The sequence below is a fragment of the Schistocerca gregaria genome, chromosome 6 (assembly GCF_023897955.1).
Source record: "Schistocerca gregaria isolate iqSchGreg1 chromosome 6, iqSchGreg1.2, whole genome shotgun sequence".
NCBI classification, from domain to species: domain Eukaryota; kingdom Metazoa; phylum Arthropoda; class Insecta; order Orthoptera; family Acrididae; genus Schistocerca; species Schistocerca gregaria.
The window spans coordinates 506218524-506246399 of record NC_064925.1 but is presented as its reverse complement, the minus strand read 5'-3'; the positions used below and the strand labels follow the sequence as shown (position 1 = coordinate 506246399).

The 27876-nt window shown below is 43.4% G+C and overlaps 1 protein-coding gene across 4 annotated transcripts in view; it reads right to left on the bottom strand.

Annotated features, from left to right (window-relative positions):
- LOC126278314 (transcription factor AP-2-epsilon) overlaps positions 1-27876 on the bottom strand; it is a 750640-nt gene that overhangs the window by 431939 nt on the left and 290825 nt on the right. Inside the window, exon 1 of one of the 4 annotated variants that reach the window (XM_049978330.1) lies at positions 19795-21229. The exons of the other annotated variants lie outside the window; for them this stretch is intronic. Coding sequence (XP_049834287.1) covers positions 19795-20247 — 453 coding nt within the window. The 5' untranslated portion in view covers positions 20248-21229. Of the gene's footprint in view, positions 1-19794; positions 21230-27876 lie in introns of those variants that run through there. 4 annotated transcript variants of the gene reach the window in all.

Sequence of the window (27876 nt, the reverse complement as noted above, 5' to 3'; positions counted from 1 at the left end):
CAAACTGAAGACAACAACAAAACAGATGCATGACGACTGGATGACCGTTTAGAAAGCACAGACATGGTTCCCGAAATTAGTCATGAAATTATTATCGGGTGTCTTTCAGCAAGCTGCATAGCGGGACAGAGCAGACTCCTATTTCATACACCAAGTCGTATTTGGCAAGCAGATAGTTCGAGACCACTATTGTAATCTTAGCCATTAGTCTCGGGTGCTCAAAAATGGTTCAAATGGCGGTAAGCAATATGGGACTGAACATCTGAGGTCATCAGTCCCCTAGACTTACAACTTCTTAAACCTAACTAACCTAAGGACATCACACACATCCATGCCCGAGGCAGGACTCGAACCTGCGACCGTAGCAGCAGCGCGGTTCGGGACTGACGCGCCTAGCATCTCTCGGCCACAGATGCCAGCTCTCGATTGTAGATAGGACATGTTAATTCTGCAGACAATGTGGAGATTTTTCATTTTTTGAAGGAGTTAGAACGCGACCTCTCTCAAACTGAACTATTTGTGGGAGATACCTTCTGCCCTTTGGAGATAAATACAATAATACGCTGCAAAAGCTTTAAACTGGGTCGAAATCAGAATGATTTTGCATGTACACTAAATAGACTACTTACACCGAATTTATAAATCTACACTGTCCGTCAGATTTTATCTGCGAAGTATAAGAGACGGCAGCGCGGTAATCACGGTGGCTCCCTGAACTAACAACAGCAAACAACAGAACTGCATTCGGTAAGTTAGGTGTGAGCAAGCGTTGTCGATTACTGGACAAGCGACCGTAGTGTGTCAAGGTGATTGTTCTACAAATCGCAAAGGAGTATCATCTCTAAATCTAAGTGTTCAAGACATTCTCTAGAATGTTTTGAAGAACAGAAAATTGTATGCAAAGTTTGTTCTGCACACCTTGACTCCCGAACAAAAGCAGTGGAATGTGGATGCCAGCCGCGACTCGACTGAAAAGGAAATCGCGGCCAATTCTTTTCTGGCAATTACATTAGATTCAGTTTTCGTTCCATAGACCGAAAAATGAAATTATTCCCGTGGATATGAAACAAGTCAGCAAAATTTAAAATGGAAATCACAAAACATCTGAATGTAATACTTACTACCCTGATCCTTTGTGAGGAGATTGTCAAAATATGTGAATACATTATAGTGAAGGGGAACTCCTAAAATTTTCAGAATTAATACCCCGTCATAATGAAACGTAGTTACGCACTTTTAATAAATTTATCATACAAAAAGTACCTATTCTTGACTGTTGTGACCAAGTGCTGTCAAAACTGAACAAAAGTTTATATTTAAGTTGGTCGAACAGCCGCTGTTGACATATTTATCTGTAAAGTAGAAGGAGTTGTCCATCAAAAGGGCTTTCAAACTCTGTTTAAATGGTGCTTTATCTGAAACAAAGTTTGTAGTGGTTGCTGGAAATCTATTGAAAATGTGGATTCCAGAATTGGACCCTTTTTTGGACCAAGGTAAGTGATTTTAAGTCTTTATGTAGATTGTTCTTATTCCTTGTTTGATACCATGTATTGGGATACAGAGACATATTACTTGCAACAAATTTCATTAAGGAATAAACATACTGAGAGGCAATGGGGAGAAACAAAGTTCCTTGAACAGATTTCTACATGACGTTCTTGAATTTACACCACAAATGAATCTTACTGCACGCTTTAGCACGCTTAAAACTTATTGCTCCTTTTGACGAGTTACCCCAGAATATTATCCCATATGACATAATAGAAAGAAAGTAAGCAAAGTATGCAAGTTTTTAATGTTTATATCTCCTTCATTGGACATCATTGTCACTGCAAATACAGACTTGTTTAGGTGCTTCACAATCCCTTCCTAACTGAATTTATTATCGACTTGTAATTCCAGAAATTTAACACTGTCTTCAGATGTTATGCACAAGCTGGAAGGTAATCTCTTACAGGTTCTGAATTGCAAATAGTGGAACTTTTTAGAGTTCAATGACAGCGAATTAAACCGTTTATTCTTGTCAGTGAAAATTTGATTAGCAGCCATTTCGAAATCTGCACTTGACTTGGTACTTATTGAAATGTTTGTATCATCTGCAAACAAAACAAACTTAGCATCTGGGAATGTAACAGACGAGAGGTGATTAATGTACACAAGGAAAAGCAAGGAACCCAAGATGGAACCTTGAGGAACACCACAAGTAATTAATTCCTAATCACATGAAGATTGACTACTTACTCCACAGGTATTTCGCAACGACATCTTTTGTTTCCTGTTTGTTAGGTAAGAATCGAACCATATGGCAGCACTGCCGGACAAAAAGACTTGGTGTCATCAATACGAACCTACCACAAGACGACACAATGTAGAATGAGTCTCTGATAGTTCGCCAAGACCGAAGAAGACGCCAATGTAACGTGGGAGTTCAAGAACACCCCAAAGAAATACTGTTCTGGTTATATGAACAGTCTGTACATAGTGCTCAAGTGGGGGTACAGTATGTGGAACACCCGAAGCACTAAAACCGCCATCTTAACTTTGCTCTCATGAAAAGAAACTAATTTTCGCTAAGACAAAAACGTTGATGGACCTTGTCTCACTTTTCACCTGCCAGATCTTTGAAACGCATATTTGCGTAAAACGATTGGCACGAAACTTTTGCGGTGCTGATACAGGCTACTAGACATAGAGCGCTAGGAGAAAATCGACTGAAACAAAACTCAGCACCGCAAGCCGCAGTTAGGTTCCTGGAGTTCCCCAGACGAGGGACACAATGCTGTCGACCCGTGACCTCTAGGCTTGACCCGTGGCTCTTCCGCAAACTGCGGGCTGTTAGGTCTGCCCCCGGTACACTGTACAGCAAGTCCTCGCCTTGCGGGGTTCAGCGGCTGGACGAGGCATAGCGGTTGGCCTTCATCTCCATTAGTTATGGAGGCTGCAATTCTGTTGTTTGTTACACACCTGCATCACCTGTTTGAAAGTAGACAAGTGATGCTTTTACCTTTCTTACAAATTCGATATTACAGCAAAGAAAAGGCTGTTCTAAAACTGAATTACAATAATATCACAGAAAATGTAGTTCGTTACTTAGGTGTGCTGATTAGGCTAACGTGTAGGAGACGAAAGTGGAAAGCACAAAACTGCATTATTCTAGGACGAAAACAATTGGAATTTCTGTGGCGTTCACCTTTTCTTCTCCGTCTTCTTCTTCTTTTTCTTCCTCTTTCATTAAAGGTCAACTAAAGGGCAACATTCAAACAATTAAATTAATTTTGAGCTTATTCCAAACTCTTTCATGCCGTCGTATTTATTTTCTCTTCTCCCTTGTAGTGTACGTTTTCTTCCCCGTCTTCTTAGACTTATTTGATCAGAGAAACTTTCTCACTTCTCAATTTTGTTTCTGTTTTCTACTCTGCCTTTAATTTCCTGCATATTTACGCCAATTTCTTCTAAATCGTCTTGCATTTCCTGAGCAAGCTGGGTTTCCAATACTATACAACTTTTCTTAACACTTTGTAAAGTTATTCTTAGCACATTAGTCTTTTCTTCACAATTTTATTTGTATGTTTTGCGATAAGATTGTATTCTTCTGTGCTATTTATTTCAATGTGTCTACCGTTATTGTATTTCCCAATATCATCGTTACATATGTTAAAATAAAATTGATAATTCTCTACCACGATCGAATGGAACAACCAGCATTGAGAGAACATAAAACATATCTCGCTCACATCATTACTGGCGAGAATCAGAAAAAAATAACGTGCGAAAGAAAGGCTGCTAATCAGAATTTTGTTCGTTAGTTTAATGGGGAACGGAGGTTTCGTATTGGGTATGGCCGAATAAGCAGTATTCTTATTTTTGTTTAAGGGATCCAAAATGTAATTCCGCTCATCATATTAGATGATTCAGAAAAGCCTGGAACTGTGTCATTCATGATTTTAATAATGAAAACTGCACCAGTTACTTATTTCTTGATGCTTTATTTTCAAGTGCATTTATGCATTTGTTTACATATATATTTTCGGTGATGTTGCATGCTTGGTTTTCTGACTTTTATAGATTTTTTGAAGTTAGAAGGCATTGTGTGTCCTCCATTATACAGAATATCACACACACGCAAATAATCACTTACACTGTTTGTTTGCAACAACGTAAGAGAATATTTATGTATGTGTGTGTGTGTGTGTGTATGTGTGTGCGATATTCTGTATAATGGAGGAGTCACAATACCTTCTAACTTCAAAAAGATGCGAGAGAGGCTGAAAAACACGCATGCAACACCAGCGAACATATCCACGTAAACAAAAGCACAAATACACTTGAAAATGAGAATAAATTTTCCAAACGCGTTGTGCTAAACACCAAAAATAATTAACTGGTCTAGTTTTCATTATTTAAATCATGATCCAAATTTTGTTATCATTAAAACTGCGTCGACGAATACCAGCTTATTTAAAGTTTCATAATAGTTCAGAGTGAACGACGTAGTCTGAAACAACCCTGAGATGGGGATTGGGAGACTCTTGTGAGTGTCACGCCTCCTCAGAGACATTTCTATAGAGCCTGGGGCTCTTGCTGGGATAAGAAGCTTTTAGCAGGTAGCGTACAGGTACACCAAGAATTTATTTCCCGTGTAGCGAATTGTGCTGTTCTCTACGACACATGTTACTGGGGAAGGTCTAATAGATGTGAACAGGTTGAAAAATGGAGGTCTAGGTTAGGTTGGAAGGTGACAATGTTTGTGAGATAGCGAGGCAAAAAGCCTGGTTGTGGTGAATGACTCGCAGCTTGGCCTGAGGTGTATGTTGGGTAGGAGTGTAGCGGTTTGGTTGTAAGTTGGCGAAGTCAGCGAACATGAATGCCAGGGAAGTTGCCAAACGTCTTGCAGAGCACGTTGAGTTTCACGGGCAGTGTGTGGGCGAGCATTGTCCTGTTGGAACAACACGTCACCTTCCTGTCGCGAGAACGGCAAAAGAACGGGTCTAACAACACCCTGCAGGTATCGTGCGCTGGCTAGCATCCCTTCCAGAAACACCATAGGTGAACGAGAATTGTAGCTTATCGCACCCCAGACCATAAGACTTGGGGTGGGATCAATATGAATTCGACGAAAGCTCTCTACGAGACAGCGCTCACCATATCTACGTCGTACGCGCAAACAACCATCACTTGTGTGCAGGCAGAATCTGACTTCTTCACTGAGAACCACGTCCGCCCCCGGTAGCGGAGTGGTCAGCGCGTCAGCGCGACGGACTGTCAATCTTAAGGGCCTAGGTTTGGTTCCCGGCTGGGTCGGAGATTTTCACCGCTCAGGGACTGGGTGTTGTGTTGTCCTAATCATCATCGTTTCATCCCCATCGCTGCGCAAGTCGCCGGAGTGGCGTCAAAACGAAAGACTTGCACCAGGCGAGCGGTCTACCCGACGGGAGGCCCTCGTCACACGCCATTACTATACTGAAGACCACGGCGCTCCATTCCATCTTCCAAGTGATCCTCTGACAGTACTAGCCCAGCCGTGCACATCGATGTGGTGGCGTGGCTGAAAGACGGGCTAGAGGTGAGTGCGCCCGTAATACCACTGCTAATAACTGGTTCGTAGCATTTCATGTTGGGTCCCATGAGTCCTTTCATCTCTGCTATGGTAGCTGTACGAGCTGCCACTGTTGCCCATTACAATGCATTACGATGCTGCGACACGTTTGCGCTGTGTGGACGTCCAGAACGTCATCTAAGGGTGTGAGAATGTTCACGTGGCCATTGATACGAGCACCGATGCGCAACTGAGGCAGTACGTCCGACATGTGTGGCAGTTCTCCGGAAGGACCATCCCAGAACTCGGAAGGCCGCAATCTCAGTTGGCTGTAGAGAGTACCAGCGTGTCGTCGTGACGTGGTTCAAAAAATGGCTCTTAGCGCTATCGGACATAACATCTGAGGTCATCAGTCCCCTAGAACTTCCAAATACTCAAACCTAACTAACCTAAAGACATCACACATATCCATGCCCGAGGCAGGATTCGAACCTGCGACCGTAGCGGCCGCGTGGTTCCACAGTGAAGCGCTTAGAACCGCTCGGCCACCGTGCTGGCGTGGCGTGGTTGCGTACTTGTTTCACACGTTTGCACCACAAAGAGCCTTCTGGTCTTGAGCGTTCCCTATTAACGGGTAGAGACAGATGGCAATGCGGTACTATGCCACTACACTAGCTGTTGGCGGACGACGTTGAAACCATCGTCAGTACATCTCCTATCCCCCAGGTGGCATATATCGTCATCGGATCGAAGCTGACGTCGGCTTTCCAGGTGTACCATACTTTTGCGACAGTGTACTTTACGCATGTTGATTTTCGCAGGCAAATTTTTTTTGATTGGAGCGCCAGATGCAACTAATTGCAGCCAGAGTGCGCCACGGTCGCAAATCAAGATAAGGAGCATGTTTCTTGAGATGTAGCAGGTCGTTTCAGGGCGCGCAGCGACCATTATGGAAGTCTCGTTTGGAGCGCTTCGCGCCGAGAAGCACGTCCCGTGTGAGGAGGGCTTTAGAGCCTGCTGTTGTTTCTCCATCCTCTCTCCTTACCCTCTAACGAAGATCTGAACAAACAGCGGTGACCGTGGTGCTGGTGGCGTGAGCAGTAAACAGTAGCTGAAACGGCGACAGCGGAGGCAGAGCGGAGACTCCTATCCGACCAGATCTCTCTCCCTTCGGTAATGGGTGCACCTAGTGGGAAGCCAGGGGCGGCGCTATCGCGCTCGGGGTACAATTAAGCAGCGGCGTACAGTGGAACTTAATAAGCCGACGCGCTCGCGCCTATGGTGCTCGTTTTTGGCCCCTGTTCTACCTGCCAGTCGGAGTAAAACCAGTAGGCGCAGAGTGGTAGCCGGCTCGGGAGATGGGGCTCCGGGGCCCACCGGCCGAGTCACGCCTCGCCTCTGCCCGGGCCAGGTAACGAGCGAGCGCTGCTCACGGCCCACGGCCTCGTAACCCCGGGCACGGCCGGCGGCTTCCAGATAGCCATAAAGCGGCGGGGAGCCTGTCAGGCTGGCCTGCTATCCGGAAAGTGACGGCAGCTGAAAACCGGACGGCCGCCATCCTAAAGCACACAAATGATCGAGAGAGGCAGTCAGACAGGAGTAGGCGTGCGGGAGAACAGTGTGTGGACAAAAATATGGAAACTCGCACGCATCACAAACATATTACCATGCCTAATACGGTTTAAGAAACCCGCTGACATTCAAAACACCTTCCAGTCGTCTCGGGATGGATAAATATAGGCCCTGCAATGCTTTCAAGGGAGTCCTATACCAGTCTTCCTTCAAATCAGTGGCAAATCCAGGTAGTACTGGAAGAGGTGAATGGCGATCATGCACGATTCTCTCCAACGTAGACCACAATGACTCAATAAGTGATATCTGATGACGGTTGTGGTCAGTGGAACTGGCCGGAGTGGCCGTGCGGTTCTAGGCGCTACTGTCTGGAACCGCACGACCGCTACGGTCGCAAGTTCGAATCCTGTCTCGGGCATGGATGTGTGTGACGTCCTTAGGCTAGTTAAGTTTAAGTAGTTCTAAATTCTATGGGACTGATGACCTTAGCAGTGAAGTCCCATAGTGCTCTGAGCCATCTGTACCATTTAGGTCAGTGGAGACGCGACAATTCATCCTCCTGCTCACAAAATCTGTACTGAACGATGCGAGCTGTGTGAAAAGGGGCCTTGTCGTCTCGGATCACTTCATCACCATTTGAGCAAACTTTCTGCCATGGGATGGGCCTAAATGGTCACATAGTCAAATGGTTCAAATGGCTCGGAGCACTATGGGACTTAACTTCTGAGGTCATCAGTCCCATAGAACTTAAAACTACTTGAACCTAACTAACCTAATGACATCACACACATCCATGCCCGAGGCAGGATTCGAACCTGTGACCGTAGCGGTCGTGCGATTCCAGACTGTAGCGCCTACAACCGCTCGGCTCCTCCGGCTGGCGGTCACATAGCCCTTGGCAGTAACCCATAGAAACCACTATATGGTTGCCCAAATCATCACCGAAGCCCTGTCAGGTTCCACTGTTGGGACGCAAATTCGGCCAGAAGTTGAAGCCAGAGTGAAGCTGGACTTATGTGACCAAATGACATTCTTCCATTGCTCCACAGGCCGGATTTTATGGCTTCACCACCACGTTTGCCAGCCGCTGTGGCCGAGCGGTTCTAGGTGCTTTAGTCTGGAACCACTCTACTGCTACGGTCGCAGCTTCGAATCCTGTCTCGGGCATGGATGTGTGTGATGTCCTTAGGTTTAAGTAGTTCTAAGTCTACGGGACTGATGACCTCAGATATTAAGTCCCATACTGCTTAGACCCATTTGAACCACCACGTTTTCCTGAAACAGGTATTTGCATCATGCGTGAGTGGTTTTTCCGTTCTTATGGAGCTCCATTCGTCTTGTTTTGGCTCTGAGAGGGTTCCTGAATGCGACATTCAGTTCTGCAGTGACTCTTGCAGCGGTCGTCATCCTATTTATCGTCACAACCCTCTCTAATGACCGTACGTCACAATCATTCAACATACAATTTCATACATGATAAGACTTAGCAGATGATGTTTTTCCGCTTTCCCCGTAATCAGTTTAAATTTACGTCCGTTCCCGGTAGCTGAATGGTCAGCGCAACAGAATGTCAATCCTCAGGGCCCGGGCTCGGTTCCCGGCTGGCTCGGAAATTTTCTTCACTCAGGGACTGGGTGTTGTGTTGTCCTAATCATCATCATTTCATCCCCATCGACGCGCACGTCGCCGAAGTGGCGTCAAATAGAAAGACTTGCACCCGGCGAACGGCCCACACGACGGGAGGCCCTAGTCACACGACATTTATTTTAGTGCATCTCGTGTACTGTCTGGTGGAATGAGCGTTGGGTAACTCCCAGCCAGGGGAAATCCTTCAGTGTACTTTGGTGGCTTTCTTGTCAGCTTCGATGATTATTTTTCCTCAGATAGCCAAAATTTTTCTCCAAGTGACGTGCAGTGATATGGCTCGTACCTAACGTTTCGTTTACATGGTGCCATGCCTGGAAATACAAAGTCGCAATGGACACGAGAGCCTTATGACAGATGTTCTGGCTATTCGCGCCGACATTTTCGCACACTTTTCCGCCTCTACCGTCTTATCAAGTAGACAGTCACTCTTATCTCATCTCGATCTTAACGCTCTTGTGTGAACTAGAAAGCAGTACACGTTCCCAACAGAGCAACATCCTTTCTGTCCCACTGCTTCACTCACCCGCTTATCTAATTTCTTTTCAGCAGCAGGAACCCAAATGTGAAATGTCATAAATAACTCATCACAATTTAGGAAGGAGAGTGGCGTTCATACCTACAACACTAAAGGGCAAAATATCCTTACTACCCATTATTAAAGCTTCAGTGGTTTAGAAAGGAGTTCAATACACAGCAACAAAAATTTTGGAGCATTTACTCAGTAACATAAAATATCTGACAGATAGTACAGCAAGTTTTAAATCTAACCGATAATCATTTGTCCCGGACAACACCTATTTCGAGGACGAATTCATAGTTCAAAATTGGTAGCCTAAAAGAACGCCATGTTTTTAAGTGTTTACATAAGTAGGACTATTAAATAATGTGTCATTAATATTAACAATAGTCCTTTAAACTGTCTCATTCCACATCATTTCGAAGAAAGAATTTTTCAGACGATCTATGGAACATATGGTTAACTAACTAACTAACTACACTGAATAACATCTCCAGCATCACAGCACAATTGATGACGTATCTGCTAAACCAACAATAATGTCTGCCTTCTCATACACGCACCCCTTGCCCCTTACAACTATGTACCGCGTAGTTACATTTTTATCTGCCACTGTTATTGTTACTATCATCACCATCATTGTTGTGGTTGTTGTTGTTGTTACGTATTATTACTAAAAGCAGCAGGAGTTGTTGCAGCAATAGTGTCGCTAGTGTTAATGCAGTTAGTTCTTCGTACTTTTACTAATAATGTCCTTAGATACATCCAAATCTTGTCTCATACGATCTACAACTATCCATAACGGAATTTTAAGCTCTGTTCCCGTGCTTGCATCAGATAATTATTAATTAGAGAGGTGTCGTCTTCTTGCAAGAACACAATTTTTTCTTATTTAATAACCAAACATATTCCATCACAGATGACAACTGCAGTGGAATTTTTTCTTACACTATTTTCTTACATTATCAGCCAGTGGGCACGTAGAAAGTAAAGGAAGAAACGATAAAAGCAAAAACACTTGAAGACACGGCAATTGTGGAGAAACATGTTTGGGGATTAAACAAAACAATAAATTGTGTTCTTGCAAGAAGATAGACACTCAAATTATTACAATTTTATTACTGTGCATCGTATTAAAATTGTCAATCGATGAACATCTAAGAAGTAAAATATGTGTAAAACCTAGGTCCGATGTAAGAGAGTGACTGATTGCTTTAATCTAGTAAGTTTAAATTCGCACAAAAACAAAAAAAAATGACAGAGAGACATTGGTTTTTTTAGTGTCCTGAAAAGGAGAAAGGAAAACTGAGGGTATGTTAGCTGACGATCAGTCTGACTTTCAGAAAGGTAAGAAAGCCAGAGTGGGAGTTCTGACGTTGCGATTTATAATGGAAACAAGACTTGAAACAAGTCATAGCACTCTGATAGGATTTTTCCAACTGGAAGATGATTGAATTCTGAGAGAAATAGGAGTAAGCTATAGGGAAAGGCGGGCAATATGCAATATGTACAGGAACCAAGAGGGAACCGTACCTATTTACAATATATACAAATGATCTAGCGGAAAGCGTCGGATACTCTTCAAGGCTATTCGCAGATGATGCAGTTGTTTATACCAAAGCATCAACGCCAGAAGATAGTAAGAATTTGCAGAACGACCTGCAGAGAATTGATGAATGGTGTAGGCTGTGGCAGCTGACCCTGAACGTAAATAAATGTAACATATTGCTCATACATAGGAAAAGAAATCCGCTACCATACAGCTAGACTATGATGACAAACACCTGGAGACAGCGTCTGCCGTAAAATATCTAGGTGTAACTATCCAGAGTGACCTTAAATGGAATGACCACGTAAAACAGATAGTGGGAAAAGCAGACACCAGCCTCAGATTCATCGGAAAACTCTTAAGAAAATATAACTCATTCACGGAAGAAGTGGCTTGTAAGGCGCTTGTTCGCTCGATTCTTGAGTATTGTTCATCTGTCTGGGGTCCCTGTCAGGTAGGACTGATAGAGGAGCTAGAGAAGATCCAACGAAGAGCGATGCGATTAGTCACGGAATCGTTAGCTGGCGAAAGAGCGTTACGGAGATGCTAAAAAAAAAAAAAAAACTCCATTGGCAGACATTACAAAAGAGGTGTTGTGCATCACGGAGAAATTTACTACTGAAATTTCGGGATAACGCTTTCCAGGAGGTGTTGGACAACATATAACTTCCCTCCACATACATCTCACGTATTGACCACGAGAAGAAAATTCGAGAAATTAGCAACAATATAGAGGCTTACCGACAATCTGTCTTCCTACGCATTATTCGCGAGTGGAACAGGGTTAAAGGGATCGGATAGTGATACCGCAAGTATCCTCCGCAACACACCATTAGGTAGCTTGCGGAGTACGATGTAGGTCATAGATGAGAACAATAAGAATGGCAGACGCAAAATGATTAACAATGTTGTAATCCAGGGATGTAGCCCCTAGCGTCTAGTGTTCAATCTACAAATGGAAGAAGCAGTGACGGAAATAAAAGGAAGTTTAAAGAATGGAATTAAAATTCGGATGAAAGGGTGTCAGTGAAAATTTCGCTGATGACATTGCTATCCTCACTGAAAGTGAAGGAGAGACGGGCTGAACGGAATGGACAGTGTAATAAGTAATATGGACAGCGGGTAGACCGAAGAAAGACGAAAGTAACGAGGAATAGGAATAACGAGATTAGAGATAATCTTATCAAAGCTGGGGACCACGAAATATATAAAGTGAAGGAATTCTGTTACCTAGGAAGCGAAATAAACGACGGACGAAGGAAGAAGGAGATAAAAAGCAGACTACCACTCGCAACAAAAGCATTCCTGGCCATTACGAATTAATCTTAGGAACAAATTTCTGGGAATGTATGTCTCGGTATAGCATTCTATGGTAGTGAATAATGGACTGTAGGACAACCACAAAGGAAGGTACTCGAAGCGTTTTATTTATGGTGCTGCAGAAGCATGTTGAATATTAGGTGGACTGATAAGGAATGAAGAATTTCTCAAGAGGAACAACGAAAAAGGAACACATGGAAAACACTGACAAGATAAGGGAAATTATGACAAGATTTGTCTAAAGACATCAAGGAATAACAATATGGTACTAGAGGGAGCTGTGGAGGGGAATGACTACAGGGGACGACAGAGATTGGAACATGTTCAACAAATAATTGAGGACGTTGGGTATAAGCGCTACCCTGAAATGAAGAGGTTGGCAGAAGAGAGTAATTCGTGGTGGGCCACATCAAACCAATCAGGAGAATGATGACGCACCAAGAAAGTGTGCTTGTGTGGCGCTCTTGAACCACGCAGAAAGAGAACAGGTCACAGTGGTGTTCGGCATTTGCGAGTAGCCATTCCATCTATATGCCATTTGTACCCTGTTCAGTTTGGCAAAGATTTCTAGTATTCTGAAACAAGGCAGAGTAAACAGCGTTGAATACACCACGAAGGATCGTTCATAGCCTTTACACGTTTCTGACAATTTTTTGCAGGAGAGCTTTTATGTTCCTTTCATTGTAAAATGTGTTTCAGAAGAATCCCGAAACTGCTATCTTGTTCAGAAAACATGATCGCTTTAAGTGATTACGGGTAACCACTGGACGTCGGCGTAGGTAAACACGCTGTTACTACGGTAGCAAGTGGCAAGCGCCGCGCAGACAGACAGCAGGATCAGCTGAGAGCGGCGGCGAGCCTGCCGAGGTATTCCCCAGTCTCCCTGGGGGCTGGCGCGTGCGCGGCAAACTCGTTCTGGCGTGGTGCAAACACCGCTCACCCACGGCATTCCGGGAAACTCGGCGCGGTCCGAGGGCTGTCCACCACGCAGCTTGCGTGTCGCGCTATACTATATATTCCGGCATACTGCAATGCTCTGAGCCCGTTCAGCCCATCTACGCCGCTGTCATCAGCGTCCACTCCCAACATGGCGCTCTGTCTCAGGGTAGAAGGTAAATTTCCGTGTGCAACGTGCTCTTCTGTCGTACTACACAGAGACGAATCGTTATCTCAATCACACGTGCTTGCCTCTTTTTTTAGGATTCTCATGAAAGTGCAGCGCAGAATAATGAATTAGGAATATTTCTGCAAAGACAGAAGAAAAGTGAGATAAAAAGCTGACCGAAAATAACCAGCCAAGACATCACAAGAAGTTTTAATTGAAGTGCTAATTTCTGTTTGGGCAAGTGAGGCGGCACCAAAAATGCAAAGTACGGTTTGTATACTAAAATTAATTAGTACGCAAGGCCCTACTGCAGTTGGTACACCCCTGTGGTACGCCCCTGCCTTCCATCAGCTGCCTTTGCCGGCCATTTGTATGGGGACCAGCAGTTTAACCCTTGACTTTCCACGTGCGGTCTCACAGACAGCTAGCGTTCGTTGTTATTCTCTTGCTAATGCATAATGCTGGCGTAGGAGATTACAGCGTTGTCTAGTTGTTCTTTTCCGAAGGTACAGTGGTTTCTTTTGTCAGCAGCCACTTTAATGCGACGTGGACCCGCACTATCCCTGCTTCTTTCGAACTAGCGGTCCTTTCGACTGCACCTGGAAACTTACCTTATGGATACAGTAGCGATGTCTTCGTCTACGCCGGCCGGACTGGCGCTACAATCTGGAACCGCACGACCGCTACGGTCGCAGGTTCGAATCCTGCCTCGGGCATGGATGTGTGTGATGTCCTTAGGTTAGTTAGGTTTAAGTAGTTCTAAGTTCTAGGCGACTGACGACCTCAGAAGTTGAGTCGCATAGTGCTCAGAGCCATTTGAACCATTTTTGCATTGAACGAAACTGATGTTTTGTTGTAGATGTTTTTGGTTAAATGGAATGCCATTTCCGTTTTGTTCGTGCGTGTTTTGGGTCTAGCAGAACTAAGCGTAGAAGCGTTGTAGGACGATTGGGAAAACCCAAAACATCCACCACCTACGACCCAAAAAATGAAGAAATAGACGCCTTATACTTGCCATTGCTGCAAGAACCCAATCTGACATGAAATCTCCACAAAAATTTCGAGGGAGAGCACAAGAACGTCTCAGAAGGAAACTAAATACCTGAAAAGTACTGGTTGATTTTCGTTCTTTTGAATGTCTTGTGGGAGTTTTCTATCTTTTTATTGTTTCATGTGTAATAAACAATAAAAACATAGCAAAAAGTAGAATATGGAGCGCAGAACTTGTGAATTTGCAACGGGATTAACATTATTATGTTCATTTACTGTAGTTTTGCATCTATGCTTTTTTTCTTAATAATAAACTTAAAAATTTATTCGAGTATATATATTTTTGTGTGGTATTGGCTCTGAGTACTATGGCACTCAACTGCTGTGGTCATCACTCCCCTAGAACTTAGAACTACTTAAACCTAACTAACCTAAGGACATCACACACATCCATGCCCGAGGCAGGATTCGAACCTGCGACCGTAGCAGTCGCACGGTTCCGGACTGTGCGCCTAGAACCGCGAGACCATGTGTGGTATTAACGTAACGTCGGCCGCTGTGGCCCAGCGGTTCTAGGCGCTTCAGTCCGGAACCGCGCTGCTGCTACGGTCACAGGTTCGAATTCTGCCTCGGGCATGGATGTGTGTGATGTCCTTACGTTAGCTAGGTTTCAGTACGTCTAAGATGTTAAGTCCCATAGTGCTTAGAGCCATTGTGAATGTAGCCTTTACCTAAAATCCGAAGTGTTTCACGAAATTGCTGAATGAAATTTTTATTGCTATTTAAACGTAGCGGTCACTCAGACCGCAGCTGACAGTATGCGACCAAAAAATGGTATGGTAATCTAAGGTTAAAATGGACATGATTCTGAACCACAGCGTAACTTAGCAATTTTCACAATAACAAATATTTTGACAAACGAAAAAGGTGAAGCGCCCAGAGGGGTAGGAGGAACGCGGATTGAGAGGAATTGTGACTTTACTTCAGTGATTACAAAATCGAGTAAGATTTATAAAGAAGTTGGCAGCATGAGCCCACTTATCAGCTTGACGTTGTACCCCCTCTGACGTGGATGCATGCACTGATTCGGTCTGGCAAGGTGTCAAAAGCCGTTGCATCTACTCTTGAGGCAAAATGGTCGACGACTGATGTAACTGACATCCTGAATGGATACCGGCACTCGGACGGAGATGACGTCGAGCTGGTCCCATAAGTGTCCTATCAGTGACAGGCCTGGTGATAAAAGACGGTTTGAATTTTTCCATCTCGACTGTTTCTGACAAGTGTTCTCATTATTACGTCTTGGCTTTTAGGTCATTTTCAAGCCCAGTAGGTGCCGATTTGTTACACAGTTATCCTGCTATAAAACTGTAGAACAAATCGACACCTACTGCGCAAGAAAACAGGCTGTAAAGCCGAAATTAGCCAACCGTGCACAGTGTAACGTAGTGAATATTTGTCAAAAACAGCAGAAGTGGAAAACTTCAAAATGTCTTAACAGATATACGATTATGGTACCTCACATGAAGAAAATGATTGAGACCTGGAGAACTTGCTAGTGACGGGAGATCCTCAATATCACACAATTTATAGAGAAGAGCATGTTGAAAGATAGCACCACGATCCTGTTGCATAAGAGGTAACATTTGAGGATGCAGGATGTCCGTGAGGTACCATTATGCCGTCAGTGTTTCCTCAGTCACTACCGGCCGTAGCCTGAAGCCATTCCCGATGGCTCCTCAAACCACGACGCCAAGTTTCCAACCAGTGATTCTACATCGACGGTACGAGCACTGTGCTGCGTTGTTATTACTCGTTAGTTTCATTATCTAATGACGTATGTAACCAAGTAGTTTTTTGTACTTGAACATTGTATTTTCTGAAGTGTATAGAGAAGCGTATAATAATACCAAGTGTTCATGTGTTCATTGTTGATAGTGCGGCTTTTTGTTAAAAAAAATTAAGGAACTAGGTAATGCGAAGATCTAGAATGTCACCAGAATCCAGCTTCATTACCATTACCATGTTAACTTTGAGTATGGGGAGCAAACTGCCCTGTGATAGCAGCCTTGGATTCATTTTTTCTGCCTTTTTTTTTCTTCGTTAAGTTAAGGTTGCTGTTTCACTATTCAAATACAGTAAATGTACAAAAAAAGGATTAACAGTTTCGATTTTCCTAGCGATAAAATTACGATCTTTAAATGTACAGGCTCTCCATAAAGTCTCTGCACAATTATAAAAATCTATTACGAAGACAGTTAATGAGATCGTCATCAAATTTGTACTTTACACTCAGTTGTTTTCAATTTTTAAAATTAGATTGTATCTGCATGTTTTAGGTCCCTGTTGGTGGACCAGACTGTAACGAACCGATACAAAATGGTTACTCCTCTAAAGAAGGTACTGTGTGTATATTGGTATTTTGAAACAAAAGAGAATCTGCAGTCGCTGCGAAACTTCGGAACGAAGTACGGAAGAGACCCACCGTCACGTTGTAGTGGCTTTATTGAGTACCACACAAATAAATTAAACGGAGATAAGTTTGGACGGATATTATATTCTCACTACAGTCAATTAGAATATTTTTGGCAATGGCGAAGACATGCAGAAGAGATCCTTCGGTTGATGTTTACATTACTAAGTAGCATTTTTCGAAGAGAAAGTTCATGCATCCTCCCGCTTCATCCATACACTTCACATGCTACGCAGCAAGCAGCAACTTTCTTTAGAGGCCACTGGGTCAAGCACGAAAAGACTTAAGATGTATGTTCTAATAGAGACAGAACGGTGCCGTCTGATTTAGCGGAACATATAAATGAACAATATATATTCCTTAGCTTTTGAAAGTAGTATCTGTTGATGTTAGGCGGAAGGATATAAGTGACCTGGGAAATATGTTGTATATAATAGTTTATAACAGTTTTCACAAACGCTATTTTTACAGGAAATAAGCTTATCTTGTCGCTTTGCAACCATTCGGCAATCGATTGGTGTACCCGTGAATGACCTGACAGAGACTTCAATGCGCGATTGGAACAGAAGCATCAGTACTGTACAAACGAATTTTGTTTATACTTGGAAAATTTGTACCCTTTTTAATAAATTCGAATATGATTATTTGTGATGTTCATGACAGAGCCTTACTTTTCATGTTTGCTACAGACTCATTCAGTGTCTTACCTGTCATACTGAAAGTTAATCTAAATGTTAAACGTCACATGCTCTAGTGCTGGGAAGAGTATATAAATGAAATTCCCCTGCAGATTCCTTAGTGTCCTTACATCTGACATACATATAACCCACATACGCTAACATAAAAATATCACCTTCGTTGCAACAAGTACTTAGCAAATAGTTTTATGTCTGTTGACAATGTTAAGAGTGTACTCTAACCTTGGAAACGGAAAAGATTTCCTATAAGACATATTCTTATACATATGCTGATGGAAGCAAAAATTTCTTTATTGTCTTATTTAGCAGGCATATTTTTGGAGTCCTAACAATATAACTCGCTCATCGAGAATTTCATTTGTGAAACCGATAACTCTGTGACCTCTGAACAGCTCTGATGATCTGCTCTGAGATGCTTCTTGACATGTTTACGCCATTTTAGTGTTGTAATATTTATGCTTCAATAAAAAATGAAATATGCCCACAGCCATTTGGTAAGTATGTTAATAAAATAAAAATAAAAATAAACTTTCCATCTACACATAGAAATATCGATAATTAGATTACTAGATCGTTGTAAAAATGAATTCATCTATTCGCAGTTCGTATAGGAGTAGTGTGTAATGTCTATAAAGATTGTGCTATATAAAACATGAATAATGCCTCTGAAGCTCCCTTGCCTGTGTGTTAATGGAACAGCAAAACTAATGCTTAGGTAAAAGACAAATATAAACACAGTGTGTTTTGTCGTAAAATCTTCGGCAGTTCAACAATTTGAAACAGACTTGTTATAGATTGACTAGTAAGTTCACTCGTTGATTAACATTGTGCCGAAGGACAAGAAAGATTTCATTAATTAAACGAGGCAGAATCGGAATTAATAAAGTACCATGGACATAATGTAGAAGGCAAGCATTGCCTAATGTGAAAATCTATACCTTCACCTAGCATCTTCTAATAGAATCATCAGTCATGGTCTTAGAAGGACGTGCCAATTTTGATAGAAGTTTTAAGATAACGCAGATGTTAGCTGCATTTACCGTATCATCGCCAGAATTTTATCCGTGTATCTATTTTCTCGAGTCAATGAATTATCATTGTAGAATGGAAATGTTCTACAAACTCCAAATTGTTTACTGAAGCAAAACAGTTCTATGGAGTAAAATACTAAGGAAACAGGAAAAAAGAATTATAAAATCAGTAACTTCTGGGTGAAAGAATAGAAAATACAAGCATTGTGTACCGCGGTAATTGTATGCCCCAGTTATTTCGAGTTCACACCGGCCATTTTATACTATGCTTTTAACTTTCGAATCGTTATTTGCTAATCGAATGTATTGACCACGCACTTGTTACACGCTCCTTTCGGGAGACTGTTCGCCTCCACAATTCTGCAAGTATTGCATACATAGTTTAATAGATGTATGTCGCCTATGGAGAAAGCTTTAACGGTTGTGCGTCAGCTTTTCTTTACCTAGATCATTCACAACAGCTGATAGAGAAACGACTAAAAAAAGGAAGTTCTGTTTTCCCTTGTGATATTTTCGTATAACCACAGATAACAGTGTCATTTTTTAAAGTTTTATTTATTTATTAATTTTTCTTTTTGGGTAGTTCGGGGAGGGGTAGGATACGTTGTTTTCACACTAATAACTAATTTATAGAATGAAATAGGCTCTGGTACAATGATCACTTCTTGGTAAAACTGCTTCTGCAGTTCACGTTTTTCACTGTCTTTGTTTCTTCTACATGTCAACGGTATCTAATCAGGCAATACTTTCGTTATGACTTCGCTTAAAACTGTAGTAAATCTGAAATTCAACCAAATGTTTTCCGTAGGTTTTAAACTGTAGTTAGTGATCAGATCAATTCTAGAGTACTGTTCAAGTGTTTGGAGTCCTTATCACGCAAGCAGGACAACAGATTTCAGATGAATTCAGAGCCGTGCTGCTAGAACCGTAATAGATCGATGCAACCCATACGAAAGCGTAACGCAGATGCTCAAGGAACTTAAATTGGAATCATAACTAATAAGATCGACGTAGGAAGACCCTATTGGGTAAGTTGAGAGAACTTGATTCGAAGAAGACTGTGGGACCAATACTCTGCCTGCGTAGGATTAGTGAGAAGCAGACGAAAGTCATTAAGGCACGTACAGTGGCATAGAGGCAGCTACCTGCCTTTAGCTCAACACGTGAACTAAACAGGAAAGTAATACCGAAAATATTGGTACGAAGTAACCTCCGCCATGCGCTGCACAGTGGCTTGCGGATTACGTAAGCATGTTGACGTTCTAGCGGCAGGTCAAAGCAAGTGGAAGATAGGACAATCCTCGAAAGGCGCGGCTGCCCAGTTCCCTGACAGCTTGCAAGCCAGCGACGCCCTACCTCCGCGTCGTCAGGATCGCCGACGCCGTCGGAGCCCAGGTCATCGGCGCCCGGCCCGTTGGCGGCGCCGCCGTGCCCCGCGGCGCCGGCGTCCTCGTCGTCCATGAGCGACGAGAAGCTGTCGACCGGCTGCTTGCTGTCGTCGTCGTCCTCGTCATCGTCGCCGGTGAGCGGCGACGACGGCGCCCCCTGCCTCTTGGCGCCCAGCATGCCGACGCCGACGATGTCGCAGGAGCTGCTGCTGTCGGCGCAGTCGTCCAGAGGGCTCATCGTCGCGTCGATGGCCGCCGGGTCGTCGTCGTCTACGTCGGCGTCGTCGGGGGGCCACACCGTGGCCGCGCGACTCTTCCTCGACCTCTTCGCCGCGGAGGAACTCCCACCGGCATTCTCTCTCTTCCGGCGCCTGTCACTGTCTTCCGCCCCGATGGCCGCTGGCAGAATCGGGAAACGCATCACATTCCTTTCTGCGCTCTCTGATGTAACGGTGACCGTATCTCGTCACAGGATTACTAAATGTCACACATCCAGTACAGTTCAAAAATTTTGGTCACAGTGTACTCGCTCAGAAACCACGCCTAAGTACCCAGCATGGTTACAAATCTAGACAATCCTACAAGGCACTTTTCACATTTCTACATTCCTTGTACGACAGTTCAGATCGTATGGACGGAAGTCAACTCGTGCCACACTACATTTGTCAACAGGTGCTGAATACTCTAAATGAATGTTAAATGACACTTTACATCACTTCTACAGAAAAAGAGTGTACCATTACAGAGTGACCAATGGAGGTCGTGCCACACGCACTTTCAGCTGGATACCACCACAGTGTTCATTTCAAACCATATAAAACATTAGCATTTCTCGACACGAAGGACAAAGTGTCACTGATCAGAAAGTTAGATAACTCCTAAGCGTAGCAGTTCATTAGATTATTCTTCACTGTCAAACCCCGGTACTGCACACCATACAGGTTTTAAGAACCTTGGAAAAAGTTTTTTCACACCTGTTCATTCCACACAGCGCGTTACTCGCGCGCGCACGGAGATGTGCGTGGCATTCCACGCGCTTTTGCAGTCAGCTGCGCGGAGCTCCCACGTCCGTCAGGCGCCAGCACTCTCGCACGTTTTTGCGCACCCGTGTGTGTCTGCGTGCACGTGTGTGAGTGCGTCGGTGTGTATGGCAGCGCGCGGGCGCCCGCGGCGCTACAGTCGTCGCCGCACTAGCTCCACTACTGTGCTCCACTTACGGCGAAGACCGCCGTCGTGACGGACACACCGCGGCACGCGAGACGAGCGCACACACACACCAGCGCGACACGCACCCAAGTAGGAAGAAAAAAAAAATTGTGTGACGAGAGTACTTATCTGCGAGGCGGTCGGGTGGCGGCGACACGCTGCGTGGTGTTTTCGCACTTCCGCGGGCGCAGACGCAGACGCAGACGCAGCTCGCGTTGTGTAACGGCGGCCGGCGCGCTCTAGCCCCGAGCGGTGTCGGCGTTCGGACGCTGTCCTGGCTGCACGGCCGGGCCACCAGTGCGCCGTTCGACGCCGCCGCCGCCAGCGCCGCCCGCAGGCGCCGCCACGCAACCCGGCGCGCGCCAAACCCGTCTCGACCAGTCCTCGCTCTCTCTCGCTCGCTCTGGCCTCTCTGCCATTCCTCTCCTTTCCTCACTCAATTTTCTCCCCCTTATTCCTCAATTCTCCTCGCCTCTCTTCCGCCTGCTCGAGGTGTCGCTGGAGCCATGTACGTGTGCTGCCGTTCTTAGCCCGTGTGTGAGCGCGCTATCCGTGAATGTGTGTCCCTGTGTGTGTGTGTGAGTGCCGGACCACAACCTTGAAACACCTCTCTCTCCGTCTCCGTCCTCCTGATTCTGTCTCTCACCCACTGGACCGCCGCCGCTGACTGACTGCTTGGGGCCAGCCCCGAGGGGCGCAGTCTGGGATCACTCTTCGACCGTGGCACCTCGCAATCAGGGTTTGGGGAAACTGACCGGGTGCCATCCTTTTGTCACCAACATCAGCCACCCAGAGTTCCAGCATTCGTAGTTCGAACGTAATGACCTACTTGGAACAAACTGACATCTAATGATCAACTGGGTTAGATAGAGCAGCAATCAGTCGTAGAATGAAGTTGCTTTAATAGGGCATTTATAGTCACAACGCAGATCAGATTTCGACCTGAACCAGGTCATTATCAATGCTAAAACAAATACAAGAGTATATATTACAATGTGATTTACAAAAGTTATAAGTCCATCACATCGTTGTCTTTTAATGTTAACATTACATACCAGTGCGGAATTGTAGCAGTTGTTCATGCTCAAGTGAACGCTTACACAGTTCAACCATTACTGTCGTAAAATTATATATAGGTTTCACAGTACACATCGGTTTCGCGTATGGCGTATACAGTGTAAAATTAAGAAGCAAATCTAATCGGCAGATTTTGAATCTTCCATCTGTTAAAATACAACTTTAAGATTTAGCCTACATTCTAATGAATAAGAATACAAATATACTAAGAACCATTACTACAAGCTAATAAACAGGAGAAGGGACAAGACTATATTTTTCTAGAAATCGAGGAAACTTTTTCGACTGCTGCATTCGTATCCATAAAGCAAATGTTTGTAAATGAAAGAGTCACTAGCGTAGTGGCCAAAGCATCTGCTTTCGGAACGGAGGACCTATGTTCGACTCCCAACTGCATTCTGCAGCTTTTTATTTCTATTCATTCCATTTCCAAATTGGTAAGCATATGAGTGTTAATAAGGTAAGTAAATAAATGGGAAATAATAACAAAACATGAAAATAAATGTCTCAAACGCTATGGATAAGTAAATAATTAAGAATTTGATCATGGTCGACCTACAATATATTTTTCACGCCCTCTGTTACATGTCCTCTATTTCCTTCAACAACTAGGTGGATGGTACTTGTAGTATAAATATTAGAACCAAATATACTCGTGGCACAAGAACATCTATCGAATGCAGTCTTCCTGCAACTACATCGTTCCGAAGATTCGGAGGAAATCCCTTTTTCGGAAATTAATTTTTATGCATATCACACACACGATGACATTGTCTGAAAAATCAGCTCTGAAAGCAGATAATGAATTATGCCGTGAATCATTATTGTATACGCTAGGCTGCGCAGTTCCGTCTGGGTTTCCAGAAACAGACTGTAATTTTGAAGCCTCGAAATAAAGTTTTTAACTTGGCGGAAAAAAAAGAAAAAAAAGAAAAGAAAAACTTGACTGGCACACAGATGAGCAGTTCGCCAGTATTGTTTTGTAAACTGAACTCTTGTATTTCCCGGATTTGGGGCAAGTGACGTAAACATTTTTTCGAGTCGCTTAAAGGATTGACCTCTTCTAGATCCCGAGGACCAAATTAATCATTAGTGTCTTATAAGCATGGGAAAAATTTAGGCAACAATTTTCCAGACGCAATGATGGCATATTGTGCCGTGTACGAACTGCGACAACGGTTAGTTTATCTCTCTTATGCGACAACGCTCGTCAAATGCTCGTCTTCGCAGACAGCTTGTCTTCATAGCACTCTCACTCGAAACTGTATCATACAACAATGCTCAAAATTTTATTTCTTTTCTAATCCAAGTCGTTCGTGAAATAAATTTGCCCAGTTTTATATTATTCTTTACTGATTTACTTACCCTATTATTCTTCCTATTCCTTCCAGTTTCGATCCAGGAAGAAAATACAAATGAAAAAAACCTGCTGAATTGAATAGGAAATCGAATACAGGTGCTCTACTTCCCATCCAGATACCTTAATGGCGCTGTCAGGGGCACTTTATTTAACAGCACATACATTAGACGTACAAAATCTGCGGTCGAAAAAGTTCCTTCCCCCTATTTCTAAGAAAATACGCCACTTCTCTCAAACACAGTGTTTATAAAAAGTCAGCATGTCTTAGTCTTTCATTTTAGGCAGTACTCAAGCTACTTGACAAATATGAACCGAATATGTTGACCGTTTCTTTGACCCTTCTTTGTCAGTGCAGTAAAATCTAAAGGTAACGGGGGTAACAAGATCAATTAATTAGTCTCTGAATTTTTTATTCTGTTCTCAGTATCGGTTGAAGTATTACTGTCGTGAATACTACTCGGTTGATTTTCTCGCTTCCATAACTAAGTTGCAACTCCCTGCCGCAAGAGGGCTCAGAAGAGACACAAAGACACCATGACAATGAGAAGGAGATTACCTAATCTTTGACGCCAAAGACCAAAGTACATTTAAGTCAGCTGCATGAGGAACTGAAACCCACCCTGATCTATGCTTTGTTACGGCTGACACTAATAACAAACCTATACCAGCCTCCCGCAGAATACTTCGGGACTTCCCTCACTCCCAACATCGTCCAGTGTTCATAGAAATAGGCCTTACTGTCCCCCTAATTTCCTCGTATCCTCGGCCCAGATGGAACTTTGGGAAAGCGGACTGGGCTACTTTCTCAGAAAAACTTGATAAACGCCTTGCATGGATACCTCCAACTTATAAAAATTACAAAAGATTTGTGGGAGCAGTCATCAGCTCAGCTAAGAACAGCATTCGCCGGGGATTTAGAAAAGAATACGTGCCGGGGTGGAACGAAGAGAGTGAGCGCCTCTATAAACAGTTCCTAGAGCATGGGGATAGAGAGATTGCAGATGACTTATTGCACATTCTGGACGCTGCCAGGCGCACTAAATGGATAGAGACTGTTGAGGAAATGGACTTCACAAAATCAAGCAGAAAGGCGTGGTCGCTACTTCGGAAGCTTGGTGGCAGTAGCAGGAACCAGCGACCAACCAGCTCTATTTCTCCAAACACAGTTGCGGCGCACATCAGTAAACCGTTTAGAGCTCCAGGGGATCAAGCTCATACCATAAAAGTTAAAAAAGGAACTTAAAAAGTTGAAATATTTAGTAGGAAACAATTCACTACACTCGCAGCTATTCTCAATCGAAGAGATAACACTGGCTCTGAGAGACGTCAAGCCACGGAAAGCCCCAGGTTTTGATGGAATTCATCGAGTTTCTGATTCACTGCGGTAAATTTGCAAAATTATGGCTAGCACAGTTCTTCTCCAGCATGATGGAAAGTGGAAGAATACCAAATACCCTTAAGACAGCAAAAATCATAGCGATACTGAAACCAGGTACACCGAATGACCAACCAAACAGCTACCGCCCAATTGCCCTTCTTAGCATTATCTACAAACTACTGGAGAGGCTTATACGTAACAGAGTAAGTCCAAATATCCTAAAGTGTATCCGTGTGGAACAATCAGGCTTCCGGCCAAACAGGAGCTGGACAGATCAAGTCTTCTCACTAACTTCCTACATCGAGGCAGGCTTCCAAAGACAAGGAAAAACATCCGTGGTATTTATAGACCTGACAGCGGCTTATGATACTGTATGGAGGCAAGGCCTGATTTACAAACTACTCCGCATCGTGCCATGTTTGAAAATGGCTAGCTTTACCAACAAGATGCTCTGCAACAGACCATTCCAGGTGATACTTGGAAATTATAGGAGCAAAACAATGAAGCTCAATAATGGCTTGCCCCAAGGATCAGTCCTGGTACCGCTACTTTTCAGCATGTCTATAGCCGATATGCCTAATACTAAATCTGAAAAGTTTGGATATGCAGATGACTGGGCCATAGCTACACAACATCGAGATATGGAGCATACTGAGACTGTCCTGACAAGCGACTTGTCCTTGCTGGGAACGTACTTTCGTGAATGGAGACTACAACCTAGTCCAACTAAAACTGAGGCTATGTGTTTCCACTTGAATAATAAATTGGCTAACAGACGCCTTAAGATATATTTTGATAACAATATTCTGCCTTATAATAAAAATCCAAAATACCTGGGAGCGACATTAGATAGAACCCTGAGCTACAAACAACACCTCATCAACACTGCTGCAAAAATCCGTACTAGGAACAATATCATTCAGAAATTGTGTGGTACCAGCTAGGGCTCCTCCGCCTCTACCTTGCGATGCTCTGCTTGGGGACTTGTCTACTCTGCGGCAGAGTACTGTTCCGCTGTTTGGCTAAAGAGCGCTCACACCAAGATGGTGGACACAGTACTGAACCAAACTATGAGGATTATTTCAGGTACAATAAAATCACTGGCTACCTGTACTGAGCCACATACCGCCACCTCACTTACGCTTGCGCTTCTCAGATAAATTAAAAAAATACAAGACAACCCGCAACTTCCGATTCACCCTTTGAGCAATGGCATTGACAGAGATAGATTGCGCTCTAGACATCCCGCTCTTATAAAAGCCAAAGATCTGGAGGAAATTGGTTTCTGTCTTGAAGGACGCTGGAAAGTAGAATGGGAAGAATCAGCACCACCACAGGTAAACACCTCACTGAAACCGTCGAACAGACCTCCAGGCCTTGGCTTACCACGTAAAACCTGGACCATCCTCAACAGGATCAGGACGGGCCACGGTCGATTTGCGGACTCTCTACACAAATGGGGAAGAGCACCATCCCCAAAGTGCGACTGCGGCGCTGAGAAGCAGACGATCCGGCACATCATTGCAGAGTGCCCTCTGAGAGCCTACTCAGGTGAAACAACAGCCTTCCTGGATGCGACTCGAAGTGCAGTTCAATATATTAAAAACCTAAATGTTAATTTGTAATTATATATATATATATATATATATATATATATATATATATATATATATATATATGTTGTCCATGACATAACTGTATTTAATTCTTTATGTCTTATTTTTAGTGCCAATGTTATAAAGTTATTGTAGCAGCTTATTTCTCTATAAACGTGATTTGTACTTGCCATACGCTAAATAAATAAATAGTGTTCAACATCCCGTCGACAACGAGGACAATAGAGACGGAGCACAAGCTCGGATTGGGGAAGCATGGAGAAGCAAAGCGGGCGTACCTTTTCAAAGGAATCACCCTGACATTTGCCTTAGGCGATTTAGGGAAATCACGGAAAATCTGAACCAGGATGGCCGGACATGGGTTTGAACCAGCCTCAAAATTCGAGTCCAGGGTCAATGCGCTGGGCTGAACGAATGAGTGGAAATGGGCAAGTGGGAGCGGATGGGTATGAGCGACTTACAGAGATGGGCTAGTCGGTGTCAGTGAACTACAGTGAGTGGAGCTTGTGGGAGTCAGAGGTAGATGCGTTTTAAAAAAGTACGCGTGTGGATGTTCACGTGCCAAAACTCTTGCGAAAACGTTTTGAAGCGGGGTCAAATGAGACAGATATTACCAAGTTTTCAATCACAGGCTTTTAAACAGAAATAAATTCGTATTTTTTGTGCTCCGAAACGAGATTTTTTTCCTCTGGTCCCATAATATCCGAATTCCCTATACGTAGTAGGACAGTGACAATTTGGAATGCCTGTGGATTATCAAGCAAAACCTTTAGCTTTAAAGTACAAAAAAAGTAACTACGAGCTATTAAACGCAACAGAAGAGTTTAAAGTATAGAAAAATGAAAAGCATATATTACTTTTCTGTAAAAAACAAAACTGAATTACAAGTTGAATACTGTACTGCTGTATTAAACCGCTTTAAAGCTCAAAGGTTTAGAAAAGTTCAGTATACACAAATTACTTTTCACAGTAGTTACGGAAAAAATTAGCACAACTGATTAGAAAAGATCAAGAACAAGCTAATTAATAAAAATTGTCACCAAGAATTCGGTACATTTTAAGTAGAATCACTGTCTGTGCGAATAGCACAGATCTGACATTGTCGAGTGAGTGAAATATGGTCGAACGGTACATACCACTGATGGTTTAGCTGAAATTTCCATTTTATCTCTTTACAACATGACAGAATCGCTAAATCGTTTCTTGGATTGAGTTCTTTTTTTGCCAAAAACGATTTTGCAGTCTGTCTCACAGTCATACAAGTAACTCAGTCCTGATGCAGTACAATGATTTCATTCATTAACTTCTAAATAAAACCACATGGGACTGATGCAATTATAAGTACTGTAAATTTAGGTCTAGACAGCGGAGAATTGATGATACTAGCACAAAGGTAACAATGCCATTGACTTA